The 16,664-nt window shown below is 42.9% G+C and overlaps 1 protein-coding gene across 3 annotated transcripts in view; it reads right to left on the bottom strand.

Moving 5' to 3' along the window:
* The window catches only part of VDR (vitamin D receptor), a 73,877-nt gene that overhangs the window by 16,943 nt on the left and 40,270 nt on the right, over positions 1-16,664 (bottom strand). For all 3 annotated transcript variants that reach the window (XM_035101210.2, XM_035101211.2, XM_035101213.2), the window contains 2 exons: positions 14,318-14,468; positions 6,287-6,417 (listed from right to left, as the gene is read on the bottom strand). In XM_035101210.2, the coding sequence (XP_034957101.1) occupies positions 6,287-6,417; positions 14,318-14,468 (282 nt within the window). The remainder of the gene's footprint in view (positions 1-6,286; positions 6,418-14,317; positions 14,469-16,664) is intronic.

Genomic DNA, 16,664 nt, shown 5'->3' with positions numbered 1-16,664 from the left:
CAAAAAGTCCCAATGCAATGGAGTGTTCTGTGCACAGCTCTTTGGACCTCACCCTGGAAGTCCAACACAAATAGATGGGAAAATAAAATGTAAAGTCAAATGTTTGAAATTTAGGAGAGAAAAAGTATTATGGCTTGAAACACCAATGGTTTTCTGGATTGTTAAGCTGGGGAAAAAAAGTAGGCAGCATCAGACCTCAAGGTGACAAAAATCAGAAACAAAGCCTCAAAATGATGCCAAGATATAGAAAACTTCGTGTTTCTTATCAGAAGTTTAATCTTATATCTGATTTCCTACATCTTTGCAGCATTTTGAGGCATTGCCTTTTTGCCCCCTATACTGTTGGCAAGCCAAACACAAAATACAGTCCTAAATATAACAAACACTATGTTATTACAGCTTTTCTCAGTAGCCACCATTTAGAATTTCATTTGTTTTTGCACAACACTATGACAGCGATGGCGTACAGTCATACCTCATGTTACGTTTGCTGCGGGATACATCTTTTCAGGTTGCGAACAGGGCGAACACGGAAGTCCCAGAACGGGTTACTTCCGGGTTCGGCACACGCGCATGCACAGAAGCGCTAAATCATGGTTTGTGCATGTGCAGAAGCGCCGAATTATGTCACGTGCCTGCGCAGACGCGGCACTTCGGGGTGCGGGCTTTTCAGGTTGCGAACGGGCCTCCGGAACGGATCCCGTTCACAACCAGAGGTACCACTGTATTGTGTTTTATGTTGGTAAACATAGATGATGCAATCGGGAATAGGTTTAGATTACAAAGACATTTTCTTAATTCATACAGCACTGTTGTTTTTTCTTTCATATTTTACATTTGCACCCCTTAGTTAAAATGTTTCAAAACAGACATATAAACACTCCTCACCCAAGTGGTTTTCCCCTGTAAACACTGTATGTTTTTATATGGGCCTGCCACTGATTTATGTAAAGATGGAGTTGAGGAGCCAAATACACTGATTGCATTTACAAGACTATGTTCCACACGAATCTCCCCTGTGAACGTTTTCATTTAACAGTGCGCAAAGCAGGCAGCTTTGCATGCTAGTACAGCCTGTTATATATGGGGTTTATCTATGTGTGGGGCTCGGGTGGTCAAGGTGCCTGTGCAAAGGAATGTACTGGTAATTAGGTGAACCCTTTAAGGCCAAAACTTTTGTAGCTGAAGCTGAGGGAGCAGTCAGGCACAAACTCACAGTGGACAGGCTGTTGTCAAAACAAGCAAGGCCAACGATAGTAGCAGATTAACAAAGTCACTCTTGTTTACTATTTAATTAGGGTGTTTCGAGAACTGCCAGCCTTGAAAAGAATTAGCGCTACATTAGTGCTCACGGAAGGCTCTTGCGCTAATGGGATGACTTTGCTGGACGCAACCCTTAGTTTGCAGAAGTGGAATCCTAAATCCAGGATGTAGTATGGATTGCAACAGCTGCTTCCAGGAAAGAAAGAAAAAAACCCAGCTAGTTAGCACCCTAACAGAGAGCACGACCCTTTTAGTAATTTGGCCTAGAGCTCTTTGAAGCACATTCTGTTCCCATTCATTTAACTAGCGGACAGCCGGGAAAGGCTATTTTTAGCTGGAGTCAGTTAAGGTTTCCTTAATCATGTAACTATTTCACTAGAAGAATCATTTATTTATTTATTTATTTATTTATTTATTTATTGAAATAATTTTCATTGAAGATTTCCATGAACTACAAATAACGTGCAATGTCTTTCACTTTTTTTCTTGACCATATTACAAAGTCTTTCAGTTATGTTCATTGTAACATGTGAAACAATATCCAAAGGTTGGGAAGAGGGTAGAGGGACATCCCATGCCGCTATTGAGGTTTAATGGTAGCCTCGCCAAATTCACAAACTAGGCAAAGTAAATGCAGTTCCACTGGAGCTGCCCCTGACTCCCACAAAGGACTGCAGGAATCAAAGTCCTCAGCTCTCTTCAGGGCTTGTTAGGCACAATTATTCCAAGGAGGCACAAAGGCATTGATTCCTTTTAAATGCTACCTGTCTAATGAATAGCATTTGGGTGGGTGGGTAAGAGAGAAACACTGTTACAGGAGAATGGGCTCTTGCTATTGAGAAGGTTTGTTTGATTACAATACAGGGTGGTTTACAATATAGAAACACAAAAATATACAGCACGATAAACAACGGAGACAATGCCCCCCAACCATTTAAAAGGCCATGGACAGTTTAATTAGCCAAAGGCCTGGGAGAAGAGGACTGATTTTGTCTGGCGCATAAAGATATGTAGCAAAGGTGCCAGGCGCACTCTGGAGAGAGCATTCCACAAGTGAGGAGCCACTGCAGAAAAGGCCTCTCCTCCGGACCTCTCACGGAGGAGGCACATGAAGAAGGGCCTTAGATGACTGCAGGGTCTGGGTAGGTTCATGCGAGGAGAGGTGGTCCTTGAGATATTGAGGTCTTGTGCCGTTTTTTTTTAAAAAAATATAACTTTATTGAGATTAAAATGAATACACAAGCACACAAAAATATACAAAGAAAACAAATATGAGGTCTTGTGCCGTTTAAGGCTTTATAGGTCAAAACCTGCACTTTGAATTGAGTCCGGAAACTAACTGGCAGCCAGTGCAGTCAAGCCAGGATTGGTCTTATATATACTCAAACCGTCTTGCCCTGGTGAGCAACCTGGCCACTGAATTCTGCACAAGCTGAAGTTTCTGAACTGTCCTCAGAGGCAGTCCCAAGTATAACAAGTTGCAGTAATCTAGGCACAGTAATCTAACTGGGCGCCACAATTTAAGAAGGATATTGACAAGCTGCAATTTAAGAAGGATATTGACAAGAGGGCAACCAAGATGGTCAAGGGTCTTGAAACCAAGCCATGAGAGGAACGGTAGGAAGAGCTGGGTATGCTTAACCTGGAAAAGAGGAGACTGAGAAGAGATATGATAGCCACCTTCAAATATTTCAAGGGCTGTCACATGGAAGATGGAGCAAGCTTGTTTTTTCCTGCTCTGGAGCATAGGACTCAAACCAATGGATTCAAGTTACAAGAAAGGAGATTCCAACTAAACATCAGGGAAACTTTCTGTTACTAAGAGATGTTTGGCAGAGGAACGGACTCCCTCAAGAGGCTGTGGACTCTCTTTCACAGGAGGTTTTTAAGCAGAGTTTGGATGGCCATATGTCTCAGATGCTTTAACTGAGACTCCTGCATTGAAAGGGGTTGGACTAAATGACCCTTGGGGTACCTTCCAACTCCATTACAGTGTTTTGATGGAAAAGAAAATCCCTTGTGTCTCTTCTGTGTGCTCTGCTGATTGGCAGAGTAGTGGGTGGGAGCAGTACTTTTTCCCCCCTTAAAAAAAAAGTTTAAGGGTACTCTCATTTTCCTACTCACTTTGAAATACTGCCCCTCAATGAGGCCAAACTTAGATTCACAAAATGTTTAGGAGTATGCGTACCCCTGCGTACCCCCAGAAAAAAAGCACAGGGTGGGAGTGTGTATCTAAATAAGTATGTGCATCAGCTTGAGTGTCTGCTAAGAGATTAGGGGATGTATTATTATTATTATTATTATTTTATTATTTATACCCCGCCCATCTGGCTGGGTTCCCCCATATGTGTATGGGCTTGTGCATGCATGCGCACAAGAAACAGTGCCTGAATGTGTCTGAATATTTGTGTGCCTGTGGCAAGTGTGCACTAATAGTTCACATCTCCTAGAAGCCTTTTGTAAAAAACTAGCACTGCTATGTTATATGGCTGCTATAAACTTGTCATCCCTCCTAAGTTGGAAAGAGGAGAATGGAACAGCCCTGGATGAGTTATGCTTCCTCAGAAGGGGAACAATTCCAGTAAAGCAGCAGCCTTGAGTCATAAGGAAAGGAAGTGCTTCTGTTATCACAGCAACTAACAGCTCAAAATACCATTTTAAAAAAACATACTTTCACACATTATATTGCTCTTGCTAAACAATAGCACATCTACTTTGACTGCCAGCAAAGTAAAGAGGGCACTTTCTCTGGAAGAGAAGGAAGAAATGCTACATTAATCTGACCACAGTGAACACAAACTGGCCAAGATTACATGGACTCCTTCCAATCACTAGTTTCTGCAGTTAGTTAACTAATTATTATGTGCTAGGGAGTTGATTTCCAAAATAAATCTTGGTGTTACAGTTTCAAATGACTGCTGAGTAAGGAAGATTTGGCTGCTTACAAAGGTGAAAGGAAACAAGAGTGTTGTTAAAATAAGAGGAGACTCATTGAAATTAATAGGCCTAAATTAGTCATGTTCATTAATTCCAGTGGATCTACTCTGAGCATAACAAACGTTGAATACAATACAGAATACAAATAAAATCAGGGATACTGCCAGTTCTAAGCACAGAAAGCACAAGGAGGGCCAATAATCTCCATCAGGAGTAGCCAACATGGTGTCATTCAGATGTTATGGACTAGAACTAGGGATGTTTTTGACAACCGAATCTTGGCTATATCCGGGAAATTCCACACGTATGGCAACCCTACTACAACTCAAACCAATCTCAAAGAGTGGTAGTCAAAAACTTATGTAGCATATTGGGCTCACGAAGAGTCGGACACGACTAAACGACTAAACAACAACCACCCCTGATCTACACAGTAGAGCTGATGTGGGGAACCTTTGGCTCTCCAAATGTTGCTGAACTACAACTCCCATCAGTCCCGGCAAGCATGGCCAATGGCCAGCAATTATATAAATTATAGCCCAGCAACATCTGAAGCACCCAAGGTTCCCCATTGTTATATTAAAGGTAAAGGGACCCCTTAGTGACCATTAGGTCCAGTCGCGGACAACTCTGGGGTTGCGGCGCTCATCTCGCTTTACTGGCCAAGGGAGTTGGCATACAGCTTCCGGGTCATGTGGCCAGCATGACTAAGCCGCTTCTGGCAAACCAGAGCAGCGCAAGGAAACACCATTTACCTTCCCGCCAGAGCGGTACCTATTTATCTACTTGCACTTTGAGGTGCTTTCGAACTGCTAGGTTGGCAGGAGCTGGGACCAAGCAACAGGAGCTCACCCCTTCGCGGGGATTCGAACCACCAAACTTCTGATCAGCAAGCCCCAGGCTCTGTGGTTTAACCCACAGCGCCACCTGCGTCGCATTGTTATATTAGACACTGATAATTTCTTGACAGTTTCTTTAACACAGTAATGCCATCTGCCAGGAACCTATCCCACAGCAGGATGTCAGACAATGGATTTTAAGACTATGCACCACCACTGAAGATTAGGCTGCAGGAAGGACCTAGAAAAAGACTAGATGCGAATTATGCTAGAGTTCTTAATGTGATATTCCCCAATCCCTATAAAAGTTTCCAGGTGAGTGAACAAGTTTGGTTACAGAAACACAAGAGACTCTGTTGATCTATACCCATTGGTAGACCTGCCACCAATTACTTTGTCCCCACCTCTCCCTGCTCCAGACTTAATGGGAACTCATCTCTTCTTCTTGTTTGGCAATCACTCGTAGCTAAGTAAGATTGTCTTCCATAAACACGGTTTTAACAATGAGTCCCTAAGTGACTGTGGAGGCCAATTCTGGATCCACACGTCCTTCCACAGTGGGGACATTGGTTTCCAGGCGGGAGTTGATCATGATATGGATTTGCCAAGCGTCTTAAGTGTCCCTTGTGTCCTAAGTTCAAGTGTCTTCAAAGCCCATGACACCTTTGGTAAAGGCTGTTTCCAACTGGAGCGCTCGCAGGCCAGTGTTTCCCAGTTGTCAGTCATAGCAGTACAGGCAATAAATGTTTTCTTGTTTCAAGTTTTGCTAGTTTGCTAGCAAATGGCCTAAAACAATTCTAAATTCTAAACAGCCTATCAATGATTTACTACACTTCCATCTTGACAAGACTGCATGATCCTCTCTCTTACCCTCTTACCTAATAATCTTCTTAGCCAGACAGTGAAAAGGCGAAGGGACACAAATACCTTTCAGGTTAGATCTACTACAAACACACACACCTCTTCCGCCTAGGTAGACACATGCTTTAACTTCTGTATTAAGAAGAGTTTAGGTATCTAAATTATTATTTTTAAGGCAGGGGGACATCCACATATCGACAAAATAGACAAAATAGACTATTGGGGAAATCTAGGTAAAGGAACCTCCTCCTTTAAAAAAGTGAACCAAACACGGAGGATGGCATTTTCAAAATGTTTTTAAGTAATCAAAGTGACTTGAGGAAGTGATCTAGATTCTCAGAATCTTGATTATTGCAATATTTCTATTGTGCTACGTGTTTACTCACACTCTTTCATCATGCCTATGTCAACGCAGCGCTTCAGCCGGCAGGCTTGACAGTGTCGCCGGTTATCTTTGGTGATTTTACAATCGCCATTGAAAGGACATGTGAACATCGCTTTCCTTTTCATGCTCCTCCTGTGGGGGGAAAAAGCCACACAAAATATATAATCTTTGCTTTCTTTCTTTTAGGAAAATACATCAGTTTTGCATGGATACCGTTCAGAAAACAGTGTGGCAGACCTGCATACAAAACGAGCTAAATGGGCAACATACAAGTATTTGCCAGGCATGGAATAAATATCCCCTACATAGCTACTGTTCTGTTTCTAAGAAATCTGGTTATTTTATTTAAAAATCTGCCCTGTTACTATACTTTGAAAACAGTAACCATCTGCACGTCTTCATGGTTTTCTTTCTAAAAAGAACTTAATATTTTAAGTAACACATACAGAAAAACACAGTTTCTTGTCAAACGGATGCAACTTGTACCATAAACAGGAAAACATTAACCACAGTCTGAATGGCTCAAATAGAGCCATCTAAAGTTGGAGAACTATTTAGGTACTGAATAGAACAAACAAACAAAAAAAACCCCAGAATTCAACTCAAAAACAAAGATATAGTATTTGACAATTTTCAAGCATTTCTGATTACTGTACTTTATAAATCTGAAGGAAAATAGCCCAAAGCAGCAAAATGAAAGAATTTCCAGAAAAGACTAACTGGTTTGCTCCATGAGTTTCCATTGACAATAATCGTCAACAGATACATGAAGTTGACTCAGAATCTGGTAGGAGCATAGATACACAACAGTCTGCAAAGGTGACACATATAGACTCAGAAGAGAAGCCCGAATTGCCTAGTGTTTTTCTTTACTTAAAGCCTCATGAGACCCTGATAAAGCAAACAGCTTGGATATTATCTCACTGGTCTACTGCACAAAGAAATTCAGAGAATGACAAAAGGCAGTATCACTGGAGCAGGAGTCAGGAGCTTTCCCATACTGGTGTAGCCCAAATACGTTAGCTCCTGGATTGTAGCCTCTTTGCTACCTTCTCCCTGATTGTTTTGTTGCTGCGCTGTCCTGAGCTACCGTAAGTTATAGTTTGGCTTACTGTGCTATCTGAATCTGGCTCATGGTTTCCCTCTCCCCAGACTATAACCAAGGTTTGCCGTTTGGTTTATGGCTCGTGGTTTTTCTGGGGAAGCTAAACCACAAGGAAAGGCTCAGATGACAAAGGCAAACTATGTCTCAGCTCGACACAGCAACAAGATGACCAGGGACGAGCAAAACAGCCACAATCTCCTCTCTTAGAGCCTATGTGTTCAGACAAAACCATAGCTCAGTGTGAGGTACAAACAAGGCCACCGTGTAACCTTGGAAGAATGGCAATCTGAATCTCCTTTTCTTCACTGTTTTATGAAGTCATTGAAAAAAGTAAGTCTCTCTCCTTATACAAGGCAATTGAAAGCAAATGTCCTTCGCTGTTGCTGCTGCCGTTAGGAAGCATTTGACATCTCTACCTTTCCCCTAGTTGCACATTTCTGTTTATGTAAATAAATGTAATTGGGTATAACATTTAAAAAAGGCTGACTAGACTGGGTGGACTGGTTTAAAAACTAGCTAGGTGTTAAATGCATTTTGCCTTTGCAGAATTTTCTTGGTCTGTCTTTTAAGGAGTGGGGGAAGAATATTTGAAGGGACTCCCCTGCCTTCCATAGAATGTACTCTTCATGCAATTACGCAAGAAAATGATGAAATACTGTACTTGGTGAGCTTGGTATGCTTAACAAGGCATAAGCCAGTAGGCAGATGCAGGACATAAACTGTCCATCTCACTGATCCACGGTTTTACAAGATCAGTGGTGGATCTTGTAGTATATAACAGTATACTAGTTCAGGGGTTCCCAACAAAATTTTCTCGAGGACCCCTCATCGAGCCGCTATTGTGACAAGGACCCCCATTAATTCCTAATCCTAAAATTAAAAAGTGAGAGCCAAATTAAGAGTCTTTTTATATTTTATATTTATACGTTTTTTACAGTTACGATTTAAGTTCAATGGACACTGACAAGATTGGTTCGAGAGTCACTGACTTACTTGCTTGAACATCAAATGCATTATCTTCCTCTTCATCTGTAGGCCTTTGTCGTTTTAACGAACCACTTTTTAACCAACGGTCCATTTTTAACTACGCGAACTGTAGCTTCCGCGAAAAACAACACTTTGTTTACAAACACTACTGTTTTGCAAAGAGGCAGCGCGCGGCAGGGAGGAGGGAGGGGAATGGAGAAGACAGGGTACCTGCGCAGTAGCGCACAAATGAAGCCGACGCGCGCAAAGCATCTTGGGGAGGTGAGCGTTAGTAGAATGCGCGCGCTGCCTCTTTGCAAAACAGTAGTGTTTGTAAAGCGCCACCTAACGGCATACAGCAGAACTACTGCCTCTATCTAATTCTAGTTTTGCGCTAGACTCTGCTCATGCAGGAAGCGGCCAAAACAAAAAATCTGTTATCATACAAAATATATTTAATATATTTTTTATTCTAATAGCATCTTGCGGACCCCTCTGGCATAGCTCACGGACCCCTGGGGGTCCCCGGACCACCTGTTGGGAACCACTGTACTAGTTTGGAGCGACACATGAGTTACTTACTAATGAGGAAAATGAGAAGTAGCTTGCTAAACTTCCAAGGGATTGTTGAAAAAGATTAATACCCTAAGACGTTCCACTAATCACTGCTCCAAAATTCCAAAAGTGTGACAAGTCAGACTGCAAATTCAGGGCCAATTCACACTGTACAAGGGATATGAGTTTTATTGTTTGTTTACTTTATCTCATTGTGTGAAAACAGTGAAAGGTCAAAGGCAGGTGTTATGTCAAGCACAAGGTGCTTAAGCTGGAGACCCATCACTGGCCATGATTCCCTGGCTCATACTCAAGCACATTTTTGCAGATAGGCATCTCCAAACACACTTTTCAGAGCTCACTGTAGCAGACACTGGTGTACATGTAGCAACCCCTATGTAAACACAACTGACAATCACCAAAGGGCTTCTACTACTCACCCTTAGAAGTGGAATGCCCTGTGATTGCATATATGCCAACCTCGTCTAGCTCTGTACTAGACTGGTAACCATTCAGAAATCAAAAAAAAAAAATCCTTCCAGTAGCACCTTAGAGACCAACTAAGTTTGTTATTGGTATGAGCTTTCGTGTGCATGCACACTTCTTCAGATACACTGAAACAGAAGTCACCAAACCCTTATATATAGTGAGAGGGTAGGGAGGGGTATTACTCAGAAGGGTAGTGGGAATGGGTGATTGGCTGATAGGCATAGCTGCCAAGTCTCCCGTTTTCCCCTGGAAATCCCCGTTTTCCCAGTTGTTCCTAGCTGAAAAAACGGATCCCCCCCCGGAATACAAAAAACAAATCTCTGCCACCAAGAGGGTAAGTTTTTCTTATGAAGTAAAACTGTTTTCTAACACATACAGCTATCTAGTGCAGCATGCCTCAGAACAGGTCCCCGTGCTTCTCATTAGAGTAACCCATGAATAGAAGTGTCTCCGCTGCACATCTACTGGTCCCGTCTTTGGCCAGAAGTTACCTTATTTTCCAGGAATCAGAGTTATTTTCCAGGAATCGGAGTCCTCTCCAATCAACCATTTGGTTGCACCTGCTCCTAACTTGAGAGGTGTTTACTTAAAGTCACATCCTCTTCTCCCCACCCACCAGATAGACCTTATGCACACTCTTCTTTGCCAATCAGGAAGTTCGTTAAAGTTGTTCAACAGTCAACTATATTTTGCTTGAATCTCTCATGCACTAAGCAAAATATCTGGCATCTTCCACTGCCAAATTGGAAGAGAACTCACACCTGCTTAGAAAGAGGACTCTGAACCTTGGGGAAGGGAAGGATAAATCAAAGGCGGAATAACAAACTCTAATGGTGCAAGACAGAGCCAAAATTATAGCTCCATGGCAGAAGAAGGTGGAGGGAGTCCTTCTTCAATGCATGCTGTCATGGAGGTGGCAGTTGTGAGGAGGAGGGCAACAGCAATGACACTGGTGGGGTGGTGACTGGGGCCACTGGGCAGTGGCAATGTGCCCACCCAGCCATGGAGGAGTGCTGGCACTGGGGTGCTGGTGCTGCTGCTGCCTTTCAGGGGGCTGGTGCTGCAGGACATGTACCTGGGCACACATGCCAGCTGCAGCAATGCCTGGCTAAGGCTGCCCTGTCTACCCTGCTGGTGTGCCTAGCCGGCTTAGGAAGAGACCCTTACCAGGCAGAGGATGACAGCCCCCAGCGCTTCTTGCCATGTCTGAACGTCTTGGAAGCCGACCTGCTGTGCCATGTGAACTTCCACATCACTGCCAACAAGCTGATTGTCTTCCTGCACACCCAGAAGTCAGGCAGCACCACCTTCAGGTGCCACTTGTTTTGCAACACTCAGCTGGAGCAGCCCTGCAAGTGCAAGGCTGGGCAGAAGAAGTGCGCCTGCTTCCGGCCGGGCAAGCTAGAGACCTGACTCTTCTCCTGCTTCTCCACTGGCAGGAGCTGCGGGCTTACTGACTGCACCAAGACACCAACTGCACATGTCTTAAAAGTTAGCACAGTGCGAAGGAAGTCCTCACTCTTATTTCGGTTCAGGAGAAAGAGAAACTCCCCTCAATGCTACACCTCTCTCATTATTACATTTTTACCAAGCAACCTTACATCAAGAACTCTTGAGAAAATTAAACTGAGTAAGGGAGCTTCCAGACTGGCTGCTTACTGAGCACTCGTAGCAGCATGGCTATATGTCTGCAGGGTGGCTATATGACATTGTCATAGCTGCCAAGTTCTCCCTTTTTTAAAGGGAAATTCCCTTATGCTGAATAGGCTTCCTCGTGAGAAAAGGGAAAACTTGGCAGCTATGCATTGTCAGCATTTGGTTTTTATCCTGCATGAGATCATTACACCACATAGTGCAGGACAACCATAAATTTTTCTGTGGACCAACAAGCCCATCTGGAAATGTCCCAGGACGCCGTAAAGAAACACACACACACACACACACACACACACACACACACACACACACACACACCGACTGATAAGAATAAACAAATCAGCAATGCTACATATAAAATGAAGAAATGACACCCAGTATTTCATATTCAGTACACTGCAAAGTTATTTATTATCTAGTCTAGTTTCTACAATTCGTATCAGTATTTTAAATTTTATCATAGATATCAGGCCCACTAACAACCAATCCAATATGAACAAACTTCAAAAGGTGTCACAGGACACTGGGAAGACAATGCACTCTAAAGTGTCTGCAGATTATATTTCCCAATAGAAGAGAAACCACTGAAAGGCCAATACCAAATGGCTTCCCCAACGTTAAGTTTTGCAAAACATCTTGAGGGATTTGCCATGAGATGTTTGTGTTTGTGAAGCAATTGAGAACTTTGTTGTTTCAGCTTTAAAATGCAGTTACTCAGTGTTCCATAACACGACATGCACATTTCTTTATGAAGGCCTTCACAGAAAGGGTGAAAGGCAAGGTGTTCAGCAAACTCTTTGAATCATGCTCAGGAGAGGAAAATGTCCAGAGGGGGAAGTAGTTATGCGACAGACATCTCATTTCTAACATCCTGGTTTGGTCTCAAGATGTCATTATCGTTGCTTTGAAGCAAAATAGCCTAGTGCAAGTTTCCCCTGCGTGACCTTTTCCCACCCACCTCCAAGGTCAGATAATGCTGCAGGGATTTTCAGGCTTAACCCCGTGCATCATTCATGCCATTGGCGTCCCTGCAACCACCACTATGTCAAGCAGAGCAACTGGCATTTGCCTTCAGCACGTTTTCAGAAAAAGATCAAGCACTGCTGGTCTGAAGTCATGGAAACTCCAGCTTCCTTGGCAACTTACCTCAGCTATTGTGCCACATTTAATGGGCCAGAACTAGATGTTCCAAGAGATATGGAGCAGCAGCTGCTCCATGTCTCTTTCTGCTCTCTTCCTCGTAACATCGAGCATAACACAATGCATGGCGTGACATCATTGTGCTGTGAATTTCCCATCCTAGCTCCTTCTAATCAGCCTCCTCTGAGGGCAGATCATTCTCCTGTGTGTCTGGATTGGTAGAGAATGAATTCTCCAGTTGCACTCATGCAAAATGGCCTGCCATCAGAGGAAAACTTCCACTGTATCTCTTTCAGAGTCTTTGCTCCAGGTCTGCCTTCTTCCAACCTTTTGGGGTTTAAGAGAGGGGTGCCTCAATTTTTAATCCAAAAAAGGCATCCCTCAGATATCAGAAATTTGGAAAGTATTGTCCTATAAACCTGGTTTCCATGAAAGGAGAATGTCCTCCTTGGCCAGATATTTGAGCATGAGATTTTCTGACAAATTCTGAAAATGATTAAGATTTTCTTAACATCTCACTGGGAGTGTGGTACACGGCTCACCAAGCCTCTCTCATTACCTTCTAAGGTTTCTTAACAGTGATCCTTGGAATAGATGTTCCATGCATGTGTCCTTCAAAGTTGACAAATGGCATGCACCAACGTTTATCTTGTCTGGGAAGCACAGCGTATGACTGATTAGCTGAGGGCACTAACCTTGTATGTGGAAATATACCTGTGAAAGATGAGCTGCTTATTTAAGCAACAGTAATTGAAGAAAATCTTGTTGTTCTAGTTAGCCAGGGTGCACTGTAGCCCAACTGGAAAACTGGCTGCAATGCTGATGGTATGCAAAATATTCCATCTCCAACAATCTAGCAAGAGTGGATGTGTCTAGTTTACTATAAAGGTAAAGGTAAAGGGACCTCTGACCATTAGGTCCAGTCTTGACCGACTCTGGGGTTGTGGCGCTCATCTCACATTATTGGCCGATGGAGCCGGCGTACAGCTTCCAGGTCATGTGGCCAGCATGACAAAGCCGCTTCTGGTGAACCAGAGCAGCACACAGAAATGTCATTTACCTTCCCGCTGGTCAGGGGTCCCTTTACCTTTACCTAGCTGTTAATTACATCTGTTATTAGTCATCTGCTTTTAACCAAGATTTCCCAGGAAAATGTCCTATGTCATCATTACAGTAATTTGCTTTATGAAAGATGGACACTTCATTTTTGAGCTATGCTAAACTACTTCGAACTGTTTGGGCTACTGCAGATGGAATACTGGCTCCTTCTTAATGTGGTTTAAGAGGAAAGTGGGAGACAGCTGCCCTCCAGCTTTCTCTATGCCAGTATTGTGCTCAGTATTCATAAACACCCTGCTTGTCCATATAGCAGGGGTAGCGAAACTCAGATGGTGCATGGGTAGGCACAGTCCCCTGAACCAGAAGAACAGCAAATTTCTGTATGCCCTAAGCAAAAGATGATAATCGGAATCCAAACTGCTGCTTAAGTAAGGGATGATCAAAGTTCTTATCCTGGGTTTGAAAAAGGAACCATTCCCAAGCAGCAGGGGAATTCCCACACAGTGAAATTCGAAAATGCTTTAGAGTAAAATTGTAATAAGATAAACTCCCATTTTTTGTAATTTTTTTATTCCTGTGTCTTTTTTACTCCCATTTAAATATAATAAGCACCATATCATTTCTCCACAATCAAGTCATTAATTACATCTAAAGTCTGTATAGACAGAGACAGTGGTTTAGAGCAGGGGTTGGGAAATATTTGCAGCCAGAGGGTCCCACTTCCTCCTGAGCAACCTTCCAAGGGCATGTCAGTGGTGGGTGGGGTTAGAGGCTTCCGAAATGTTCAACAAGTGAAGCGTGGCTTCCAATTGGTTGCAGGAGCTTCCTGCACTCAAGCGGAAGCTGCATCAGACGTTTGGCTTCCGAAAAATGTTAGAAAACCGGAGCATTTACTTCTGGGTTTTCGGCATTCAGAATCTGAGGTTTGACTGTAGGGGAAACCTCTTTTGCTGATCTTTGTGCTGAAAGTAAATTGCTGGCCCATGTAAAGATGGGTTTTCTTGAGGGCAGAGGTCAAAATCTCTTATGAATACTCTATGTCAAATGCGAGGAGTCACATACCTAAAAAATCCTTTGCAGCCTTCGCAGGTCATAGCATTAAAATGAAAGCCAGTAGCTTTGTCTCCACAAACACCACAGATACGTGGAATGTTCCTGTCAAAGTCACTGGCTGGATCCGGAAATGCTGAGCAAGGTGCCATGGTCTCCATTTCTGTGACAGAGAAAAGTGCAGAGTTTATCAACCTCAATACAACAGTCTTTTCAGTTATAATCTATGTGGTAATCATAACCAAATATAATCTATGTAGCGAAGACTCTGCAGAAGCTAGTAAGAATCCCCACTCCATTTCCTGATCTGCTTATCAATACTCAATTGGAATATAGCAAAATCCTTAATTCACGATATACATGTTGTTAAACATCCCCTCTAGAACAATCAACAGCTAAGATGGTTTCATTTTCTCATCTTCACATAGACCACTGTGTTATAGATAACACAGGTTGCAGTGAAATCCAGGATTTGGGTGTGGGTGTGGGTGTTGAACATCAAAGTAAAACACACTTGGGTGGAAGGCTCACATCACACCTTGTTTCAGCTGTGATGAGTTAGGCCAGGCATCCCCAAACTGCGGCCCTCCAGATGTTTTGGCCTACAACTTCCATGATCCCTAGCTAACAGGACCAGTGGTCGGGAAAGATGGGAATTGTAGTCCGAAACATCTGGAGGGCCGAAGTTTGGGGATGCCTGAGTTAGGCTGCAAAAGAAGACTGCAAAATAAGGATGCTGTTTTGCCAACCATTCTGCACTCAGCATGGTATGCATTCAGCAAAATGCTGGTCCTGACACTCTTATCATCATATGACAGTGAAGAGAGGAGAGCTGGTGTCTAAAAGATCATTGACTTCAGGGGCAGAGATGATGACGTCCAAGGAAGACAGCTTCCATCAACCCTAGTGGTTTGTCCCTGGTGGAGCTGATGGACTGGTCTGACAGGGTAGATGAACCTCCTTTGACATGTAAACTTACTATAGTAGAAGTAAAGAAGTTCATTGATGAGACTGTGCAAGTTCCACAGTGGCCCTGCCATGCTCAGTCTATAGAGAGGTGTGTGAAACAAGTCACAGAGGCAGCAGGCAGGGTGTATACATATGAGAAATGTGAGGGCTATATCAGAGGTCAAGAAGCAAGTTGGCAGCTGGTGTCTAAGCATGAATCAAGACTTGATGAAACTTTTAACTTAAATTTCCTATTTACTTTCTAATGTTGTTTTATGTCTGCAAGGTAATGTTGTATGCTTAGTCAGATATGTCTTATGGAGAGAAACTAATTTTTATAGCATAATCTGACATAGTCAGTGTCAGCAGCTAAAATTAAAATTCCTTGCTTTTTTGCGAGAGCAAAGAGGCTGTGCTTGCAGGCTTCCCACAGGCATATGGTTGGTGGCTGTGAGAAAAGGATGTTGGACTAGATAGGCATTAGCCTGATCCAACAGGCTCTTCCTAACACGTGGGTGGCATGCTAAGCTGGTAAAATGTACTGGTAGGTACCTATATGCAAGGATGGGATTCCAATGATGATGTGACCCTGGCAGAATTGTTTGATCAGACACAGATCTGCCCCAATCACACATAAAATGTATGGAGGATTCTGAATGTTAAGAGCCAGTGAGAAGGGCTAAACTCTCACTTTGTGCTTTTCAGTTCAGGTACTATGGAGAAAAGCACCTGGGCGACAGACTCTGACTGTGAGGAGGTAAGTCCTGAGTGGGAGGTTTCAGTGAATTTCGTTTGGTCTAAAAATGGTTTTCCACCTCCCACTTTGTACATGGTTGGGGCAGACCCAGTTTTAAACAAATGGGTTTGCTACCATCACATGTAGTTTGTGCAAGAAGAATCTAGCTGCAACAACCATTTATCCCGTGACATGCATTTCAGGGGCTCCACATTCTTACTTTTAAACCTATTATTCTTCCTCTATTACATTCAGTATTCTGCTGATGGGTCTGGCAAAGAGTAATTGAAAACTGTTTTTAAAAGAAGAAGAAATAGATGAACTTACTTGAATCAACAGTTCCCTTTTCCACTTTAAATGGAAATTAAGATTTATCCTTGACTATAGACCTAACCTGACTCCTTTGCAAGTAAGGCAAACATTGACAGTCTGCCCAGATAGGAAGTGCACTTATTAGTTACTATGTTAACTGCATGTCTAAGTTTGTACTAATCAATGATGGGCTGTTGACCTTTGAATGTCACTATTTCCATTTAAAACTTAGACTTGATATCTGAAACAGCACGTTAACATTCAATAAAGTTATCTTTCCTCTTTCATAAATTTAACAATGCTCAGATAGCAGGAAGGAGTGTTGCTTAGTTACCGAGCTGGTGGCCAAGAGGGGGACTTTCT

Source organism: Zootoca vivipara, chromosome 2 (genome assembly GCF_963506605.1).
Source record: "Zootoca vivipara chromosome 2, rZooViv1.1, whole genome shotgun sequence".
Classification (NCBI taxonomy): Eukaryota; Metazoa; Chordata; class Lepidosauria; order Squamata; family Lacertidae; genus Zootoca; species Zootoca vivipara.
The sequence above is the reverse complement of the archived record's forward strand: the minus strand, read 5'-3'. Positions and strand labels throughout refer to the sequence as shown.